A 23,046-nucleotide genomic window follows, 5' to 3' on the forward strand; every position below is an offset into this window, starting at 1 on the left:
GAGACTCAGAGTAGAACCGCTGTTCCTCCGCATTGAAAGGAGTCAGTTGAGGTGGTTCCGGCACCTTGTTAGGATGCCCCCTGGATGCCTCCCAGGGGAGGATCTCTGGGCAGGCCTCACCAGGAGGAGACCCCGGGGCAGACCCAGGACACACTGTAGAGATTACATCTCTAGGCTGGCCTGGGAACACCTTGATATTCCCCCAGAAGAGCTGGTGGAGGTGGCTGGGGAGAGGGAAGACTGGGCAGCTCTGCTTAGGCTGCTACCTCTGCAACCCAGACCCGGATAAGTGGTAGAAAATGGAAGGATGGATGAATGGATGGATGGATGGATGGTGAATACTTATGCACACTCCAGATTTCTGTTTTTTCATCTTAATTATTGTTTGTGTCACAATAAATAAACAATTTGCACCTTTAAAGTGGTAGGCCTGTTGTGTAAATCAAATGGTGCTAACCCCCCAAAAAAATCCATTTTAATCCCAGCTTGTAATGTGACAAAACAGGACAAACACCAAGGGGAATGAATACTTTTGCAAGATACTGTATTTCAAGGATAGCATAGTAGAGCATGTATGTATAATTTGCATAAGACAGGCAAAAAGCAGTTTTTTAAGTGCTGTAGGTTTTATTAATCTTGTCAGTTAATTATAAGACTTTTGCTTATAGGTTATTGTGAAGGGCACGTCACCTGTTTAAACAATTTTGACTTTACATAGACTACATATTTGTTGAACAAAGTAGCAATAACTCAAACAAGATGTGGTAGCCATGCAGAGTCTGGGGTATAAATGGACGAGGGGATGTAGAATGCAACAGATTAGTGTATATGAATACATGGATGCACATTCATGCCTGGGCTGTGATCATATGATGGCTGCTGTACATGATTTTGGATTATTGTGATTTCTAACTATTGGTGGTTTATATGTTTAGGTATGCAGTCATCAATATGGACTTTAAATCTCTGCCTGGACTGTGATGGTGTTTATGATAACTGCTATCCTGTAGAGGGTTTGTATTATTGTTATTTCTGTTCATTTGATGGGGTGGCATGGTGGTGTAGTGGTTAGCACTGTTGCCTCACAGCAAGAAGGTCCTGAGTTCGAGCCCAGCAGCCGGCGAGGGCCTATCTGTGTGGAGTTTGTATGTTCTCCCCATGTCTGCATGGGTTTTCTCCGGGTGCTCCAGTTTCCCCCACAGTCCAAAGACATGCAGGTTAGGCTAATCGGTGGCTCTAAATTGACCGTAGGTGTGAATGGTTGTTTGTCTTTGTGTCAGCCCTGCGATAACCTGGCAACTTGTCCAGGGTGTACCCTACCTCTCGCCCAGGACCCAGCTTGCCTGCGACCCTGTAGAACAGGATAAGCGGCTACAAATAATAGATGGATGGATCTCTGCCTGGACTGTGATGGTATTTATGATGACTGCTATACTGTAGAAGGTTTGTATTATTATTGTTTCTGTTCATTTGATGGGGCAGCACGGTGGTGTAATGGTTAGCACTGTCACCTCACAGCAAGAAGATCCTGGGTTCGAGTCCAGCAGCCGGCAACGGCCTTTCTGTATGGAGTTTGCATGTTCTCCCCGTGTCTGCATGGGTTTCCCCCACAGTCCAAAGACATGCAGGTTAGGCTAATCGGTGGCTCTAAATTGACCGTAGGTGTGAATGTGAGTGTGAATGGTTGTTTGTCTCTGTGTCAGCCCTGCGATGACCTGGCGGCGACTTGTCCAGGGCGTACCCCGCCTCTCGCCCGTAGTCAGCTGGGATAGGCTCCAGCTTGATAATGGATTGATGGATAGATGTTCATTTGATGTGTGTCTATATGTTTTGCGCGCTACCTCTTGGAGAAGCTTTCAGCATATAAGAGATCAGATCATATAATGGTGGGCTGTAGTGTATTCAGCAGATATATCAGTGTGTGTGAGACCATGTCACTCCCGCGCTGCTGCAGTCTGGCGCACGCAATCCCTGCCCGCCCGGTTGCCATGGTTACCCGGGTCACATGCGCGGCTTTCCCGTGGCCAGAGGCGTAAAAAAAAAAAAAAAGGGCCGAGGATGCTCTCTGTCGGATCCTGTGCCATTTTTATTATGTGTACGAATTAAATCAAGGCGCGCCATCGGAAACAAATGGAAATAGGCGCCATATGGGAATGTGAGGAGGTCCACGTTATTACAGCTTCTTCTGCCGTCGGTTCCGTGACGCGCGCGCACACAGAGGACGGAGGCTGATCCGTCGAACCCCTGCCTGCATTTTGCGCGTCTTCCTCTGGAGCCCTGCTATCAGGAATGAGTATAGAAATCCCCGAGGGCTTGACGGAGCTTTTACAGAGCTTTACGGTGGAGGTGTTGAGGAACCAGCCGCGGGATCTTTTGGAGTTCGCCCTGCAGTATTTCACTCAGCTGAAGGAGAACGAAGCGAGGGCGGCCGCTTTCGGCAATGAGCAGCATCCGGCTCTGCGCGCGGCCAAAGCCGTTAACTTCCTCGAGGAGGCCATGCAGATCGACTCAGAGAACGGAGAGGACGAGGATGACGATGAGGAATTCGTAGGTAACAGACTCGGGTTGCTTGAAATGCTCGGTTTTTTCCTATCATAACCTCCCTAGATGGCATTTACGCGCTGCAGTCAGTGCGCTTGGAGAGATCACTCCGCTGCACTGCGTGGGATCTGTCTCTCTCTCTCTCTCTCTCTCTCTCTCTGTCTGTCTCTCTGTGTGATGATACTCACATGTTCCTCATCCTAACCCAAACCCTGGATCCGTCATGCACACTGAATTACAGACTCTCATAAATCCCAGTGGGACACGAGCAGTCCAGTTCGCCTGCATTTTATTCGCAGAAAATGAAATGAAAGTGCGGCTGCGTAAAATAGTGCCTCTGGGGGCGTGCTGTTTTCACAAGCACGTTAGTAGGTGATACAATTTGTTTTTAGATTGATACATATGCGGAGAGGGGCGGCACGGTGGTGTAGTGGTTAGCGCTGTCGCCTCACAGTAAGAAGGTCCCGGTTCGAGCCCCGTGGCCGGCGAGGGCCTTTCTGTGCGGAGTTTGCATGTTCTCCCCGTGTCCGCGTGGGTTTCCTCCAGGTGCTCCGGTTTCCTCCAAAGACATGCAGGTTAGGTTAACTGGTGACTCTAAATTGACCGTAGGTGTGAATGTGAGTGTGAATGGTTGTCTGTGTCTATGTGTCAGCCCTGTGATGACCTGGCGACTTGTCCAGGGTGTACCCCGCCTTTCACCCGTAGTCAGCTGGGATAGGCTCCAGCTCGCCTGCGACCCTGTAGAAGGATAAAGCGGCTAGAGATAAATAGAGATAATAGAGATCTCATCACCAGCTTCCAGCCACTGAGATTTAAAACAGGGTTGCCAGGTTTGTACGTCAACTGCCAATCAAATTCAGCCCAATACAGAAATCCAAACTCTTCCCTACACGAGGAAGTATATTTAAATAATAGTGGCTGGTGTTGAGGGGGTGTAGTGGTTAGTTAGTGTGTCGCCTCACAGCAAGAAGATCCTGGGTTCAAGTACAGCCTTTCTGTGTGGAGTTTGCATGTTCTCCCCGTGTCTGCGTGGGTTTCCTCCAGGTGCTCCGGTTTCCCCTACAGTCCAAAGACATGCAGGTTAGGTTAACTGGTGACTCTAAATTGACTGTCGGTGTGAATGTGAGTGTGAAGGGTTGTTTGCGATAACCTGGCGACTTGTCCAGGGTGTACCCTGCCTCTCGCCCATAGTCAGCTGGGATAGGCTTCAGCTTGCCTGCGACCCTGTAAAACAGAATAAGTAGCTACAGATAATGGATGAATGGATGGGGTGGTGTTGAGTGGTATATCAGATACAGTGGTGCTTGAAAGTTTGTGAACCCTTTAGAATTTTCTATATTTCTGCATAAATATGACCTAAAACAACATCAGATTTTCACACAAGTCCTAAAAGTAGATAAAGAGAACCCAGTTAAACAAATGAGACTAAAATATTATACTTGGTCATTTATTTACTGAGGAAAATGAGCCAATATTACATATCTGTGAGTGGCAAAAGTATGTGAACCTCTAGGATTAGCAGTTAATTTGAAGGTGAAATTAGAGCCAGGTGTTTTCAATCAATGGGATGACAATCAGGTGTGAGTGGGCACCCTGTTTTATTTAAAGAACAGGGATCTATCAAAGTCTGATCTTCACAACACATGTTTGTGGAAGTGTATCATGGCATGAACAAAGGAGATTTCTGAGGACCTCAGAAAAACCGTTGTTGATGCTCATCAGGCTGGAAAAGGTTACAAATCCATCTCTAAAGAGTTTGGACTCCACCAATCCACAGTCAGACAGATTGTGTACAAATGGAGGAAATTCAAGACCATTGTTACCCTCCCCAGGAGTGGTCGACCAACAAAGATCACTCCAAGAGCAAGGCGTGTAATAGTCAGTGAGGTCACAAAGGGCCCCAGGGTAACTTCTGAGCAACTGAAGGCCTCTCTCACATTGGCTAATGTTAATATTCATGAGTCTAGCATCAGGAGAACACTGAACAACTATGGTGTGCATGGCAGGGTTGCAAGGAGAAAGCCACTGCTCTCCAAAAAGAACATTGCTGCTCATCTGCAGTTTGCTAAAGATAACGTGGACAAGCCAAAAGGCTATTGGAAAAAAAATTTGGACGGATGAGACCAAAATAGAACTTTTTGGTTTAAATGAGAAGCGTTATGTTTGGAGAAAGGAAAACACTGCATTCCAGCATAAGAACCTTATCCCGTCTGTGAAACATGGTGGTGGTAGTATCATGGTTTGGGCCTGTTTTGCTGCATCTGGGCCAGGACGGCTTGCCATCATTGATGGAACAATGAATTGTGAATTATACCAGCGAATTCTAAAGGAAAATGTCAGGACATCTGTCCATGAACTGAATCTCAAGAGAAGGTGGGTCATGCAGCAAGACAACAACCCTAAGCACACAAGCCGTTCTACCAAAGAATGGTTAAAGAAGAATAAAGTTAATGTTTTGGAATGGCCAAGTCAAAGTCCTGACCTTAATCCAATTGAAATGTTGTGGAAGGACCTGAAGCAAGCAGTTCATGTGAGGAAACCCACCAACATCCTAGAATTGAAGCTGTTCTGTATGGAGGAATGGGCTAAAATTCCTCCAAGCCGGTGCGCAGGACTGATCAACAGTTACAGGAAACATTTAGTTGCAGTTATTGCTGCACAAGGGGGTCACACCAGATACTGAAAACAAAGGTTCACATACTTTTGCCACTCACAGATATGTAATATTGGATCATTTTCCTCAATAAATAAATGACCAAGTATAATATTTTTGTCTCATTCGTTTAACTGGGTTCTCTTGATTTACATTTAGGACTTGTGTGAAAATCTGATGATGTTTTAGGTCATATTTATGCAGAAATATAGAAAATTCTAAAGGGTTCACAAACTTTCAAGCACCACTGTATATTCCATTTAGCTAGCTGAGTCGAAGACGAGTTCAGTATCATTCTAGCTGAATGGAATATATCTGATATGCCATGAAAAAAGCCAGCCAGCCAGCCAATATTATTATTATTATTATTATTATTATTATTATTATTATTATACATTCCTTTCAGGTGTTCAATGTGTCTTTCTCTTACAAAATTCTCTGAAAATCTTCCATATTTAACGAAGCAAACCTGGCGGCCATGTTTGTTTACAAATTGTCACAGTCGCTCGCTAGCATGGAAGTTTTACGTTTCTGACGTGTCTCTTTTCCAGTTTTTCGATGTCCGTTGGTATGTTTTTCTCTTGTAAATATGCATGAAGAATATGTAATGAAGTTTTGGTAGCCTTTTTGGTTTTCAACGTGTCTTTCTCTTTCCCAGCGAACAAACAAATGCTTCTGTGCATGCACAGCAGAAAACTTTCTCATTGAATATTCATATCAGCTCCGATGTGTGACGTCATGTTGTCTTGACAACCATGCAATATCATAAACCATATTCAACACTCATTCTCCACTGAGTAGAGTGACATAATACACATAGGATAAGTGATATGCTAACAATATTGCATGCTGTCGAACCAAATGAATGAAACCCGCTAAAAGGGAATAGAATACATGGTTTTATTCCACTGAAAAAGTATCCTGTATGTATAATAATGTATAATACACTATTTAACAGCATTAAAATGTGGAGTAGCCTTAGCATATTCATGCTGCTATACCATTTTCATTTGGCTGAATATGGGGACGGCCTAACGTTAATATATGCATGATGGTGTGGATAAGCACTGTTTTAAAAGTATTCTTATGGGAAAATCATCTTGCTACCCTGTTTACACCTCATGATAATTATCGATTTTACAGTACTATGCAAAAGTCTTAGGCACATGTAAAGAAATGCTGTAGACCAAAAATGTCATAAAAAAGTAATCAAATGAAATGTTTCAACATTAAAAAAACTACTATAAACAGCAGTTAGCCATAATAACTGAAAAACCATCAATACTTGGTGTGACACAACCCTTTGTTTTAAAAAAAAAAGTAGTCTTGGGTACAGTAAGTGCAGTTTTAGAAGGAAATGAGCTGTAGGTTTTACTGAGCAGCTTGCAGAACCAGCCACAGTTCTTCTGGACCTTTTGACTGTCACACTTACTTCTTAATTTTGCAGCAAAACCCAGCAGCCTTCATAACGGTTTTTTTTTTTTAATCTGAAAAGTGGTCTCTTATGTAATACGCTGCTCTAACCCTGCACTCTGATCCCAACTTCCTAACAATCTGGAGAAAGAATTTCACTGTGCTTTATTGTATATGTGACAAATAAAGCCTTCTTATTCTGATCATTACAGTCCTGGGGCATGCATCTGTAAAAGTACTGTTTGCATTTTTTAAAAATTATTTATTTATTTATTTATATTTTCTTACATCTGACCTACAGAAGATTGTCACATAGTGTATGCAAAGGCGCAAACTCCAACCCACTAATGTAAACATTAACTTGAAGCAGCAGTTCAAAAGTAGCCCCTGTCCATGGGAGCCCTGTGGACCTAGCAACACCACTGTAAAGAGCTTTGGGTCTTTCATGAATAAGAGTCTGCTTTAATGAAGGCTGAGATGGAAAAGCTATTTTGCATGTATGATAGACACTAAGCCAAAGCAGCTGCTCTCTGTGTCTCTCTGTGCACATCTACACTCTTCAAAGCATTTACCGAAAAACAAAATTATCTTCCAGGTTTATAACCATATACGTATGTCAGTTTGTGTGGTTCATTTTATAACAGCTAGAATATGTCCATGTGTAGTTCATTTGAGGAAATTGTTCAGTCACTTCAAAACAATGGGAGGTGAATGGCATTGCTGGCTGAACATGCTAATGTAATTTTCATGAGAGGTTGATTGTATCACAACTAAGTGCTTTTTATTGCCAGTGGTGATGCTTTATTATTTCTCTGAATATAAATGGCAATTAGAGAAGTATCAACTTCAAAGCAGTCAGAATCCGTGTTTAAATGTATTCTGGAATAAATTATTTAAGCATGAGCTATGTTGTGTAGTGTTTTATGAAATTTTATTTCTGACATGTATATTATTGTTCTCTCCTCACAGCGCCAGTCATAAATAGATTCATAAGACGACCTTCTGGTAAGTAATACAAGTGTTTTCTGTAAAAACACTACTATTCATATGCATGCTGGAAGATCGTTAGCAAATGCTGTTTTGAGCAGATAAAGCAGCAGTTCTTGAACTGGGCACTGTGAATGTGGAATTTTTCATGTTCTCTTTGTGTCTACGTGAGTTTCCACGGATTCTCCAATTTCTTCCTACCTCCCGAAACATGCCAGTCGATGGAATGGCTCTGCTAAATTGCCCCTAGCTGTGAAGAAATGTGTGTATAATTATCTGCGATTCATTTATACCCCATTCCTACTCACACTGAAAACTGTAAATTTTCCATTATTATGTAATGGTGTAAAGGTGTCTTGTAGGAATGGGAGCAAAACAGCAAAGCTGGAACGTTAATCTATCCCCTGGCAACCTAGTAACATTTATGGAAATCCTTTGTTACATGTAGTGACCAGTCGTGTTGTTGCTGACGGGGACAGGATATTGCGTCAGCACGACTCATACTGCCTAAATGTAAAGCAACTGGCAACATACTCAAAATAATAAGCAGAGAAAACATTGGAAGATACAGTGGGAATGCAGTATCCATGGGGATACGTTCCAATCTAACACGGACAGCCAAAAAATCAGATCCATATTTGAATCTTGTTTTTTGTGTACATACAGTACATACCTATGGTAAGTTTCATTTATAAATTACGCACAGTATGACATCAACAAGGTGGCATAGTGGTGTAGTGGTTAGCACTGTTGCTTCACAGCAAGAAAGTTCTGGGTTCAAGCCCAGTGGCCGACAGGGGCCTTTCTGTGTGGAGTTTGCATGTTCTCTCCATGTCTGTGTGAGTTTCCTCCGGGTGCTCCGGTTTCCCCCACAGTCCAAAGACATGCAAGTTAGGCTAATTGGTGGCTCTAAATTGACCGTAGGTGTGAATGTGAGTTGTTTGTCTCTGTGTCAGCCCTGCCTGCGATGACCTGGCGACTTGTCCAGGGTGTACCCCGCCTCTCGCCCATAGTCAGCTGGGATAGGCTCCAGCTTGCCTGTGACCCTGCACAGGATAAGATTCAAGATTCCTTTATTGTCACTGCACCATACAGTACAGTGAAATTGAAGCAAGCAATCCAGTCAGTGTATTCAAGCAAACACTTAGTATTAAGGGGAAAAAAGAAAAAAAGGCAGATCTGTACAAGATAAACATTCAAGTAAAAAGATAAACAAATCTATAAGATAAATAGATAAGTCAATAAAAAAGATAAACATGTCTTTTCAAGAACTGCTTAAAAAATAGTTCTATGTATCTAGGGTGTGACCTATGATACAGCGGGTTATTGCACAGTAATAAGTGAATGTATTACACAGTTAGGCGTGATAATTGCACATTTGCCCATGTTGACCGAGTGCAGTTGAGCAGGAACAATATAAATAAATAAATATAGGTGGTTGAAAGAATAAGATGCATGTGGTTGTAAAAACATATACTATTCATGTAAGAGGTAGGCATGTAGAGGTGTAGACAGTTTGTGTTACCGTTCAGTCCTGTTTCTGTCCGTACCGCTGGCATCTTTGTAGGTGACTGGCTTTGTTCAGTATGACACTCAGGTAAAAGCTGTTCCTTAGTCTATTTGTCTGTGATGCAATGGACCTGGACCATCTACCAGAGGGCAGTGGTTCAAGAAGCTGGTGTCCAGGGTGGGAAGGGTCTTTTAAGATGTTGGTGGCTCTGCTGAGACAACGGGTGGTGTAGAGTTGCTCTAGAGAGGGCAGTGGGCAGCCAAGGGCTTTCTTGTCTGCCACAGAGCTGCTGGTGTACCATGTAGTGATGCAGTATGTCAGCACACTCTCAATCGAGCAATGGTAGAAGGTCACTAGCAGCTGCTCGTGGAGGTTGTTCTTCTTGAGAATCCTCAGGAAGTACAGTCGCTGCTGTGCCTTTTTCACTGCCGCTGTGGAGTTTGTGGTCCAGGTGAGGTCCTCTGCAATGTGTGTACCCAGGAACTTGAAAGTGGGCACTCTTTCTACTCTGACCCCGCTGATTAGCAATGGATTGTAGTCCTTGTTGTGTTTTTGGAAGTCTATTATGAGTTCTTTTGTTTTTGATGGGTTCAGGGCTAGGTTGTTTTCTTCACACCACCTTGTCAGTTTTTGGACGTCATCCCTGTGGGCTATCTCATCATCTCTTGAGATGAGTCCAACCACAGTTGTGTCATCCACAAACTTGATGATGGTGTTGGTAGGGTGGGTGGGAGTGCAGTCATGGGTGTAAAGGGCATAGAGGAGGGGACTCAGCACACAGCCCTATGGGGCTCCAGTGCTGAGCATGAGGGTGGATGAGGTGTAGGGGCCTAGTTTTACCATCTGGGAGCGGTTGGTGAGGAAGTCCTTGATCCAGTGGCAGATGGTTTGAGAGAGTCCTAGGTCAGACAGTTTGGGAATCAGTCTAAGTGGTTACAGATGATGAATGGAAGACATCAGATAAGTGGTTACAGATGATGAATGGATGACATCAACAAGAGTAACTAATAATAAAATAAAACAGTTTAACAATATACTGAAATAAAAGTTATGTGAATGTGGTCTTTCTCTCTCTTTCAAATGAACAGGATTCTGACGTTTCCACTTAATATTTTTATCATGATTGAGTCACAGAGATGGATGCAAGTGCAGAAACCTGTTATTTACACAGTATAGTCAAAACAACAAAAACACCAAGCATGAAAACACGAGAGTAGAAGTGAGGAACACAACAAGCATCGGCATGAAAAATAAAAACAAACGCAAGACAAACTAACAGAAGCCGGTGTTTTAAATATGGCGAATAATAAGTGTCTATGTGCAAACAGGTATGCATGGTTAAGAGTTAATAAGCAGGGTGTGTGGGGATTCTAGTTCGAGGGGTCATGTTTGTATTCTGCACAGTGTGCTCCAGGAAGCGCAGCCTGGAAGTCTCACCAAGGGCCGTTTCTCGGCTCTTGAGTGACCATTTTCAGCCCGGGGTGAACCGCAGATAACGGAAACAGCTGTTAGCAAGTGCCATGTTGCTAACTAGCTAATAGGTGCATTTGACTTAATTTAGCGCTGTACAGCGCTAACTTGTCGTGATGCATGTTGGATTTAAAATAATCCATGCTGGTTAGAAATTTTGTCTGGCTTTTGCTGGTGCTGCGGAACGTCAGTATGTCACATGACATTAAAACCTTGTGGAAGCAAGGCAGCTGCAGTGTTCTGAGTCAAGCACTGCAGTTGTTCTCCATCCACTTCACAAGCTACAACCCCAATTCCAAAAAAATTGGGACACTGTGTAAAACGTAAAAACAGAATGTGAAGATTTGCAAATCATGGAAGTCCTATATTTCATTAAAATAGTACAAAGGCAATATATCAAATGTTGAAACTGAGAAAAATATATGCTTATTTTGAAATTGATGGCAGCAACATGTTTCAGAAAAGTTGGGACAAGGGTAACAAAAGACAGAAAAAGTTGTGTAATGCTTAAAAAAAACCAACAACAACAACAACAACCCTAATTTGGTTAATTGGCAACAGGTCAGTAACATGATTAGGTATAAAAAGAGCATCCCAGAGAGGCGGAGTCTCTCAGAAGTAAAGATGGGGAGGGGTTCAACACTTTGTGAAAGACTGCATGGGCAAACAGTGCAACAATTTAAGAATAACTTTCCTCAATGTAAAATTGCAAAGAATTTCTGGATCACATCATCTATGTTACATTATGTACCATACATAAGATCCTTAAAAGATTCAGAGAATCTGGAGAAATCTCTGTATGCAAGATACAAGGCTGAAAACTGACATTGGATGCCTGTGATCTTCAGGCAACACTGCATTAAAAGCAGACACGTGTCTGTAGTGGAAATCAAACTGTATGAGCTCAGGAACACTTCAGAAAACCATCGTCCGTGAAAACAGTTCATTATTGCATCCACAAACGCAAGTTAAAACCAAACATAAACAATTTTCAGAAACACCACCACCTTCTCTGGGTCCGAGCTCTTTTACGATGGACTGAGGCAAAGTGGAAAATTGTCCCGAGGCCTGACGAGTCAAAAGTAGAAATTCTTTTTAGAAATCATGGAGACCACATCCTCCCGGCTAAAAAGGAGAGGGGCCATCCGGCTTGTTATCAGTGCACAGTTCAAAAGCCAACATCTGTGATGGTATGAGGATGCATTAGTGCACATGACATGGGTAGCTTGTACATCTGGGAAGGCACCATTAATGCTGAATGATATATACATGTTTCAGAGCAATATGCTGCCATCCAGATAAAATCCTTTTCAGGGAAGGCCTTCCTTCTTTCAGCAAGACAATGCCAAACCACTTTCTGCACATATTAAAGGAACAGTCCACCGTACTTCCATAATGAAATATGCTCTTATCTGAATTGAGACGAGCTGCTCTGTACCTCTCCGAGCTTTGCGCGACCTCCCAGTCAGTCAGACGCAGTCAGACGCGCTGTCACTCCTGTTAGCAATGTAGCTAGGCTCAGTATAGCCAATGGTATTTTTTGGGGCTGTAGTTAGATGCGACCAAACTCTTCCGCGTTTTTCCTGTTTACATAGGTTTATATGACCAGTGACATGAAACAAGTTCAGTTACACAAATTGAAACGTGGCGATTTTCTATGCTATGGAAAGTCCGCACTATAATGACAGGCGTACTAACACCTTCTGCGCGCTTCGGCAGTGCATTGATACGGAGCTCAGATATCAATGTGCTGCTGAAGCGCGCAGAAGGTGTTAGTACGCCTGTCATTATAGTGCGGACTTTCCATAGCATAGAAAATCGCTACGTTTCAATTTGTGTAACTGAACTTGTTTCATGTCACTGGTCATATAAACCTATGTAAACAGGAAAAACGCGGAAGAGTTTGGTCGCATCTAACTACAGCCCCAAAAAATACCATTGGCCATGCTGAGCCTAGCTACATTGCTAACAGGATTGACAGCGCGTCTGACTGCGTCTGACTGACTGGGAGGTCATGCAAAGCTTGGAGAGGTACGGAGCAGCTCGTCTCAATTCAGATAAGAGCATATTTCATTATGGAAGTACGGTAGACTGTTCCTTTAAAACTGCATGGCTCCGTAGTAAAAGAGTACAGGTGCTAAACTGGCCTGCCTGCAGTCCAGACCTGTCTCCCATTTAAAACACGTGGCGCATTATGTATTGCAAAATACGACAAAGGAGACCCTGAACTATTGAGCGACTGAAATTGTATATCAGGCAAGAATGGGACAACATTTCTCTTTCAAAACTACAGCAATTCGTCTCCTCAGTTCCCAAACGTTTACAGAGTGTTGTTAAAAGTAGAGGTGATGCACCACAGTGGTAAACATGTCCCTGTCCCAACTTTTTTGAAATGTGTTGCTGACATCAAATTCAAAATGAGCATATATTTTTAAAAAAACAATACTATTTCTCAGTTTTAATAACTGATATGTTGTCTTTGTACTATTTTCAATAAACTATAAGGTTTCCATCATTTGCAAATTATTGCATTCTATTTTTATTTCCAGTGTACACAGCGTCCCAACTTTTTTGGAATCGGGGTTGTAGAACGCAGCGTTGTGACATCAGAACATCACCCTCATTTTCTGGAATCTCTGATGATAAACATAACATGTGTTTCCTGATGATAGAATGGGTGAATAGATTTGTATAATAAAAAAGAAAAAAGAATGCATGAATAGTTTTACATTTTAAGAAATACTTGGATCTGATATGCGATTTCTGTACCAGTGGCACTGAAAACCTTTTATTATTCTCATATCTGGTAATTTCAGGTCTCGCATGGTTCATGCTTTGTAGCATTCCCTTGAATACAGTCAGGTGGGAATATACAGTATCTGTTACGCTTCCATTCTTGAAGACTGAGTGGTGTCATTACAAAAAAACAAGTCTCCCATCCAAAGAAATACATCAAGAAACTATGTGGTAGCAGAAACTGTAGATCAGGGCTTGACATTAACTTTTTAATCCACTTGTCCGGTCAGACAAGCAGCAAGATTTTTCACTTGTCCTGACTATAACCTTTTTTATTACTATGTATTTACTAGCTCAATGAAAGGAAAGTGGTTAACAAAGTTGACCATAAAGCAGGTCTAGTTATGATAATCATTATGCTTTAATGGTTTAGAATTTTTCAATAAAACTCAAACTTTAACTGTAACAAGAAACAAAAACTAATCAGTACCCCATTATGGTGCGTGTGTGGTTATAACCCATTACCTGATCTGCAGTTTTAAGAGTTAGACTCGCCCAAATTCAAAGCTTGTGGAGGAAATAAAGTTAAATCTTGATTAATCCAGTAAAACGTGAAGTATAAATTAATTTAAAGAAATGAAACCGAAAGAAAACAAGTTGGACATGATAAGGGTGACAGAATCACGTTGTGAATGAAAACAAACTGTACGTGAGTTCGGCACTGTCATAAAATTCACATGAAATATTTTAGGACATTTGTGATGATTAATGTGTCCCATACAAAAGAAAAATGCATGAATGAAATGAAATGAAGATTCACCACAGATATTTATTTTCCTGAGGTATTTGTTCACCATTTCTCTAATTTCGATTAATTAAAAGTCTAATAAACTATAATCAGATATTACAATATGGTTATTTTTACACACACACCTGCTATACTTGGCTTGCCCGGAATTTCATAAACAATAACACAGCCGGCTCGCTAAGGTGATTGAACTAGTTTTGTTGGAATTTTACTGATGTAACTCTTGAATAATTACTATAAAAATGGTGATTTTCAACAAATATTCAACTTGTCCTGTCAGACAGGCAGATGCGGATTTCACTTGTCCGGACCAAACATTTGGTTGTCCCAGACAGTCGGACTACCATTAATGTCAAGCCCTGACTTGATGTACAGAAAGCTTGATACCATTTTTATACTCTGTTGGTCCATTGTTTCTTGTTTAAATGTATCCTTTCTTCTCAAGTATAACATTTCAATCTACTGTGCTTCTGATGCACAGCACAGATGAAGGAAATGGTGTTAAACAAAGAGTGGTCTCTAAAACTAAAAGAAATTGTATGTTTATCAGAAAAATATGCAGCTGTAAGCATTCCATGTCTGTAACAAAAGTCAGGATTCTGCCTGCTTATCAGAAGAAGACATTCTACTGGCGATCCGTCCAAACATATGCCGATAAAATACAGGGAACTTTTCGTCCCTACTAGCATGCATACATGAAAAATACTTTCCACAGTAGGAGTGAAAATTTGTTACCTGTTCCATGTTTTTACCTCATACAGTAATGGATTTTGCATGTGAAAGGGGCTTTAGAGTGTGTTCTTGCCTGCTGCCCAGTGTTCCTGGGATAGGCTCCGGATACACCATAACCCTAACCAGGATAAAGCTGTTACTGAAGATGAATGAATTAATTAATTAATGAAATTTGCTTAAGAAATGTAAAAAAAAAAAATGTATGTTATTAAAAGTTATTAAAATATGTGCCAGTCAATCACAGTTTAAGTCTAACCTGCGCCTACTTCACAAGTTTGCTGTAATGTCATCAGAAGAGTGCAACATCTTTTATAGCCAATGATAGCTGTTTGGACTTTTACCATCAACAAAGAGGACCTTAGGCTAAAAAAGTTTTTGATATCTGCTGTTCTACAGGATATGGCTATTTGATACAGAACTAGAAAGTTATTCTGACAATTGTGTCGAAAACCCCAATTCCAAAAAAGTTGGGATGCTGTGTAAGCTGTAAATAAAAACAGAATGCGATAATTGTTTTTTGAAAAATATATGCTCATTTTGAATTTGATGTCAGCAACATGTTTCAAAGTTGGGACAGGGACATGTTTACCACTGTGTTGCATCACCTTTACTTTTAACAACACTCTGTAAACATTTCGGAACTGAGGAGAACAAGTGGTTTAGTATAGAAAGAGAATTGTTGTCCCATTCTTCCCTGATATACAATTTCAGTTGCTCAACAGTTCAGGGTCTCCTTTTTGGATTTTGTGCTTCATAATGCACCGAATGTTTTCAATCGGAAACAGTTTAGCACCCAGACTCTTACTATGGAGCCATATAGTTTTATGTGCAGAAAGCGGTTTGGCATTGTCTTGCTGAAAGAAGGAAGGCCTTCCCTGAAAAGGGATTTTGTCTGGATGGCAGCATATTGCTCTGAAATGTGTACTGTATATATCATTGAGCATTAATGATGCCTTCCCAGATGTACAAGCTACCCATGTCATGTGCACGAATGCACCCTCATACCATCACAGATGTTGGTTTTTGAACTGTGCACTGATAACAAGCCCGATAATCCCTGTCCTCTTTAGCCTGGAGGACATGGTGTCCATGATTTATAAAAAGCATTTCTAATTTTGATTTGTCAGATCTCGGGACAGTTTTTCACTTTGCCTCAGTCCATCATAAAAGAGCTTGGCATTGTTTCTGGATATTGTTTATATTTGGTTTTAACTTGCATTTGTGGATGCAGTAATGAACTGTTTTCACAGATGATGGTTTTCTGAAGTGTTCCTGAGTCCATACAGTGATTTCCAGTACAGACACGTGTCTGTGTTTAATGCAGTGTCGCCTGAGGGCCTGAAGATCACAGGCATCCAATGTCAGTTTTCAGCCTTGTCTCTTGCATACAGAGATTTCTTCAGATTCTCTGAATCTTTTAATGATATTATGTACCATAGATGATGTGATCTGGAAATTCTTTGCAATATTACATCGAGGAACGTTATTCTTAAATTGTTGCACTGTTTGCCCAAGCAGTCTTTTACAGAGCGGTGAATCCCTCCCCATCTTTACTTCTGAGAGACTCAGCCTCTCTGGGATGCTCTTTTTATATCCAATCATATTACTGACCTGTTGCCAATTAACCTAATTATTTTTTTTTAGCATGACACAACTTTTTCAGTCTTTTGTTGCCCCTGTCCCAGCTTTTCTGAAATGTGTTGTTGCCATCAAATTCAAAATGAGCATATATTTTTCAAAAAACAATAACATTTCTCAGTTTCAACATTTGATATGTTGTCTTTGTACTGTTTTCAATGAAATATAGGGCTTCCTTGATTTGCAAATCTTCACATTCTGTTTTTATGTATGTTTTACACAGTGTCCCAACTTTTTTGGAATTGGGATTGTATTGACTGCACAATGTACAAGTTGTCAAATCAGGTAGCTCTATATTTATGTAAGTCACACGGAAACATGAAGTATTCACCTCCCATGTCTCATTTACTTTAGTATGTGTCATTGCTGAAGCATTCATATGTCATAAAAGAGGATGATATAGTGTGAACTATTTACAGTGTGATCAGATACAGAATTTGTAAAGAGAGATAAATCCATCATGTGTGATTAAGTACAGTGTGTTTGTATGAGTACATGCACATACGGTACTCTCATACCTCTCGTACCCAATTTCACAATCAGACAGCTAAACAGTACTCACGAGTTGACAACGACCTCAGTAGCAGTAGATAGCATGCTATGTGACAGCTCCATTTCACAAATCAACCACTAAAAAGCATAATAATGGCTCACAAAATAGGTAAGCTAGATAAACTACTAACAGATCTGCAGGCTTGAATATAGCAATTTGTACATTTTATAATGCTTGTGAGGTGAAGTCCAGTTGCAATAAAAATACAGTGATGAGCTGTTCTGGTTAAGCTGGGGTGGAGCCAAAGTCAGGGCCAGAAAAAATGATGTTTAAATGTTTAAAGCTGATAGCGGTCGAAACTAAGTCAAGCTACTACTAAGAACTACTAACTCTTCACTGATGGCTGGCTGTGCCCAGTTAGAAATACCCTTAATAAAACTACACACAAAATGCATTTATATTTGTGAAGTAGTGTAAAGAACTCGTTATATTTTTATTAAAAAGAGATAATAATAATAGGGCGGCACAGTGGTGTAGTGGTTAGCGCTGTTGCCTCACAGCAAGAAGGTCTGGGTTCAAGCCCTGTGGCCGGTGAGGGCCTGTCTGTGCGGAGTTTGCATGTTCTCCCTGTGTCCGTGTGGGTTTCCTCCGGGTGCTCCGGTTTCCCCCACAGTCCAAAGACATGCAGGTTAGGTTAACTGGTGACTCTAAATTGAGCGTAGGTGTGAATGTGAGTGTGAATGGTTGTCTGTGTCTATGTGTCAGCCCTGTGATGACCTGGCGACTTGTCCAGGGTGTACCCCGCCTTTCACCCGTAGTCAGCTGGGATAGGCTCCAGCTTGCCTGCGACCCTGTAGAACAGGATAAAGCGGCTACAGATAATGAGATGAGATGAGATAATAATAGAGAAAACGAATAAGCAACAGACACTAGTAGTTAATCCACACAATTCATTAACAAGCATCTCTAGCCCTGACATCCATCAGCAGTCAATAAGTCTGAGTTTGAGCTGTGTTTATTGAGATACCCTTTAGCCTCTTGCAGAGCTAATCTTTCAGGGTTCGTTAACATAAATAATCCATACAATACACAAAACATACATATACAGACACAGAAATTTACATCAATTAAAGGAGGTATCATTTGAAAAGGTATAAAAAGGTATACTATGAGACATGATGGGACAGTACAGTATTGCACATGACCTAACAAGCCTTCTTCAGCATCAGTTTACTTACCTGGCTGACAGATTTAATAGTGCTTTTGGAACCATGCTTGATTTGTTCAAATTCTTTGAGGATTTCAGCAGATTCACATGTGCAAGACGTCATCACACGTCACTGGAGCCTGAATATGCTGCCCCGGAAGTGCTTTAGCTGCATGGTCAATAACAGGCTGAGACAGAGGACGATGACTTTTATTACACACAGTGATGAAAAGAAATAAACCAGCAGTGGAAGAGGGTTTTTTTTAAACATCTTTTTTTTTTTTTTAAGATTTTTTTTTGGGCCTTTTCCACCTTTATTGGATAGGACAGTGTACAGACAGGAAATGAGCAGGAGAGAGACAGGGAGGGATCAAGAAATGACCTTGGGTCAGAATCAAACCCGGGTCCCCAGATTTATGGTATGGCACCTTATCCACCTGAGCCACAACGCCCCCAGAAGAGGGTGTTTTAAAGGATTTATTCTCAGAGTCATCTATTATACACAAGCCCAGCAGTCCTGTGTCTGACCTTGTACATTAGGAAAAGCTTTAACTATTAAAAACAGGTTAAATGCACAAGTTAGAAAGAAATGTTCAGAGCTTATTTGAGCACCTTTTTAAAAAAAATTTCTATATATGTACTACTTTTATAGCAGTTTGTCCAAGCCATCTGAGTTGTTGTCATTATTTAAAGGCACATACGTTATTTAATGTACTGGGTAAACTAATGTGCATGTCAGTTCATTAACTTTTTATGTACATTAAGTTCACAAAGAATTAGTAAAGTAATTCTCACTAACAAATAGTCACATTTTACCACATAATCACAAACTGTGACAAATCTCTATGTCCTCCTCCTCTCACCTACTACTCTTTATCCTAAAAACAAAATCCCAAAGGTCCTGTCGATTCTGTCCTCTAAGAATAGTGCACAGCTATACATCATTTGTAATTTCCTTTCATGTAGTGGTATTTATTGACTTTATTTTTGGGGCTGGGTGGCACGGTGGTGTAGCGGTTAGCACTGTTGCCTCACAGCAAGAAGGTCCGGGTTCGAGCCCCGTGGCCGGCAAGGGCCTTTCTGTGCGGAGTTTGCATGTTCTCCCCGTGTCCGCGTGGGTTTCCTCTGGGTGCTCCGGTTTCCCCCACAGTCCAAAGACATGCAGGTTAGGTTAACTGGCGACTCTAAATTGACCGTGAGTGTGAATGGTTGTCTGTGTCTATGTGTCAGCCCTGTGATGACCTGGCGACTTGTCCAGGGTGTACCCCGCCTTTCGCCCTTAGTCAGCTGGGATAGGCTCCAGCTTGCCTGCGACCCTGTAGAACAGGATAAAGCGGCTAGAGATAATGAGATGAAATGAGATTTTTGGGGCTCATATTAAAATCACAATCTCAAATCATTTCTCAGTGCAATTCAACTCAAGAACAATGTTGCTTAGGCAGGTAGTCTACTCATGCAGGCAGTCTACACAAGAAAAAGGGGAGAAACAGCATGAGTAAATTTTAAAATGTCCCAAATGCTTGTTTGTAGTGAGAAGAAATATATTTATCCTAATATGTTTAATATTATGCACTGAATATTAAATAATGAATAAATGAACATGGTATGTGAGTTATGGCTGCATGTACCATCTGCCTCAAAGCTTGCCTGTGATTTATTACATGTATCAAGATCATAATTATTTAACAAGCCCTCAATATTGCTTGATTTCTTTTAGCATTAGGTGAACACACTGTGCCTTGGCATCATAATGTAAGTAAAGCTTTATACAAGATAGTGGTAGGCTTTAGCCTAGGTGGCATGGTGGTGTAGTGGTTAGCACTGTCACCTCACAGCAAAAAGGTTCGGGGTTCAAGCCCAGTGGCTGGCAGGGGCCTTTCTGTGTGGAGTTTGCATGTTCTCCCCGTGTCTGCATGGGTTTCCTCCGGGTGCTCCGGTTTCCCCCACAGTTCAAAGACATGCAGTTAGGTTAACTGGTGACTCTAAATTGTCCATAGTTTTCCAAGCCCAGAAATGGGAGGGTTGTGATGGGAAGGGTATCCGGCCTAAAATTAAGCTCCAATTAATATGACATGTGGATCAATAGGGTAGCGACCCCACACACATAAGCTGACAAGCTGGAAGAAGTGAGTGAGTGGTAGGATTTAACCTATAGACCCCATGCGCGTGACATCATGCATCGTGTGATAATTTCTCCTGGGGACAACCAGACACCGTCTTTCCTGTAAGCAAGGCTTAATCTATCTTAACTATGGTTGATTTTTGCGCTGTTTTTGGTTGCTGCAATCGTTCATATAGAGAAAAAGATAAAAGGTATTACTGTGTCCCTGGAACTTTGTCTTGAACTTTTGATTGTGGCTTATGAACTTGACTTGGGCATATTTTTTTAGAAAGGAAATATCTCTGATCCGGGAGTAGGAGACTTTTTTTCACAGCAGTAGGAAGAATCCAGTATGCCTTTTTATCTGTAACTGTCAGTGAATTCCTTTGTTTCACTCCAGCTTCGATAGCTCACAACAATGATGCTATGTGAGAACAGCTCTCTTCAAGGCCTGACATACAGTCATAGTGTGTGGCCATGAGCTTGCCATTTTTTTTCACTGACAGTCCACAGAGTTAAATGAAGTGGTGGTCAGACAAACCGATTTGGCTGCTAGCATGTAAAGAGTGAAACTGTCTCTGACTATTTTCTCAGTTTAGAGGCCAGTGTACGGTCAAGATACCTTCAGAAAGTTGCTCTTTGTGATGGGTGTAGACCCTTACACACTAACAAAGAAGGATTTTTCCAATGATTTGGAAAAATTATCCATCTGTTGAGTTCCCTGACATCTCAAACTACCTGGTGCTGCAGGCATTGTTCTACACTAGGGTGACCAGACGTCCTGGTTTTACCGGGACAGTCCCGATTTGGGGTTGTGTGTCCCGAGTCCTGACAAAAGTCTGTCGGGACACAGATATGTCCCGGTTTTTGCCACTCGCAACATTTGCGACTGAGCAGCGTGGGAATCATTAGCGGAGAAATGTCTGCATTTACTATTTTGATGAATTGACAGGAATCGCAAACTTTCCTGGTTACTGCCCCCTGGCCCTGTGGCATGGGTGTTTATTTAGTCACATTATTCCAGACAACAGAACGGGTTGCCATGCAACAATAAAATAAACATTAACTGGCGCGAATGTTCTTTGTCTAGCAGCCAGCAGCAATTATGCCGAAAAGAAAATGTACCTTTTCCAAAGATTTACAGGGCACCTACCCCTTCCTCCGAGAGGTGCAGAACAATGCGCACAAAGCCTACTGCACACACTGTAAGTGTTTTGTTCTTGTACTGAGTTGGGTAGCCTATGCTGCAAATGCTGTGCGCTCCTGTGGGGGCTTTCCCCGGGCTGCCGCCCCTCTCCTCCTTTACTGCTGAAGCCGCGAGAGGCCCTTCATGTAATCTTTTTTTATTCACCTTGTTATCCCGAGATAATGACATAATTAATTCAGGATCTCGAGAAAACAACACAACTAATTTGAGATCTCGAGAAAACAAAACAATTATTCCGTGATCTCTAGTAAACAAAATTATTTCATGATCTCAGCTGGATCACTGTATCTCTGTCGGTAGAGACGAAGCCGGGCCAGTCTTCTGCGGAGGTGCCGCGGACTAATTTTGAAATGATCCCTTATTAAAAGACTTAATGCAATCTCTCCCTGTGTCAACCCCTGATCAAAATATTGCCTTATTAGGTGATCGATTATTCCAGACATTCTAATGACCAAAGTTGCGTCTATACAGAATGAGAAACAGCCCCAAAGTCAGCATATCACAAGTCTCTTGGAGCACCTGAATGAACCATTTCTCAGCTGTTTACTCGAGATCATGAAATAACGGTTTTGTTTTCTCGAGATCATGGAATAACGGTTTTGTTTTCTCGAGATCCTGAATTAATTATGTCGTTATCTCGGGATAACAAGGTGAATTAAAAAAAAGGATTATATGAAGGGCCTCTCTCGGCTTGCGTAGGATATATTCTCAAATCACTTGTCTCTTTTTTGTTTCTGTTTAACATACCATTCTGACAGTTTGGCCATATTGCTGTGTTGAACAGCTTGTTGCACCTTCCATTAAAGTGTTCACTTTTGTACACATCTTCTTGCTTTATTCACTCAGTTGTGGGGAATGGTTAGTAAGGTTGATTCTGGCCTAGGCTATGTTGAGGTCACATATCTACTTTTTAAGTTCATGCTATAGTGCATACAATTTTAGAGCTATAGCCTACATGTGCATATGCATTCTTCTTGGTGTTCTCACAAACAGGTGAAATAAATCAGTTTAAATTTGGCCTATGGACACAGCCTGGCCTATTCTCAGCCATTACAAAATCTGTTGTCTGACCATAATTTAACTGATCTGTATACCACTATGCTACTAGATAACAAAATGCCTGTTTGTTTTATTTCATGTGAGATGTTGATAAATGTGAGCTTCAACAAAATGATAAGTGCACCTCTCTGAGTGTCACGTTTACGTAAAAAAAAGGTGTGCGAGCACGAGCATGGTCGCGCGCAAAAGTGTCCCGGTTTCAGACTAGGGAAATCTGGTCACCCTATTCTACACGGACAAACAGATGAAAACCTGGAAGAGCATAGAGGAGTACAACTTTTTATATGTGGCTGAATTAAAGATCTGGGGACACTACAAGATAAATCCTGTATCGTTTTGGCCCTGGTAAGGAGACATTTTTGGACTTTTTGTACGTGTCTTTGCGGTGATTGCTAGGACGCTACAAGTTTTAGTGTCAGGTGTAAACAAACCATAGCCACTTGATTCTCAATCCTCCCTGCTCTTCTCTTCCAGCTAAATCATTCACAAAG

General features: G+C 41.5%; 1 protein-coding gene across 1 annotated transcript in view; it reads left to right on the top strand.

Moving 5' to 3' along the window:
- Nucleotides 1-2,264: 2,264 nt before the first annotated feature.
- LOC132873870 (cAMP-dependent protein kinase type II-beta regulatory subunit) overlaps nucleotides 2,265-23,046 on the top strand; it is a 32,833-nt gene continuing 12,051 nt past the window's right edge. Inside the window, exons 1-2 of the mRNA XM_060909694.1 lie at nucleotides 2,265-2,551; nucleotides 7,577-7,612. Coding sequence (XP_060765677.1) covers nucleotides 2,290-2,551; nucleotides 7,577-7,612 — 298 coding nt within the window. The 5' untranslated portion in view covers nucleotides 2,265-2,289. The remainder of the gene's footprint in view (nucleotides 2,552-7,576; nucleotides 7,613-23,046) is intronic.

The sequence above is a fragment of the Neoarius graeffei genome, chromosome 2, assembly GCF_027579695.1.
Source record: "Neoarius graeffei isolate fNeoGra1 chromosome 2, fNeoGra1.pri, whole genome shotgun sequence".
NCBI classification, from domain to species: domain Eukaryota; kingdom Metazoa; phylum Chordata; class Actinopteri; order Siluriformes; family Ariidae; genus Neoarius; species Neoarius graeffei.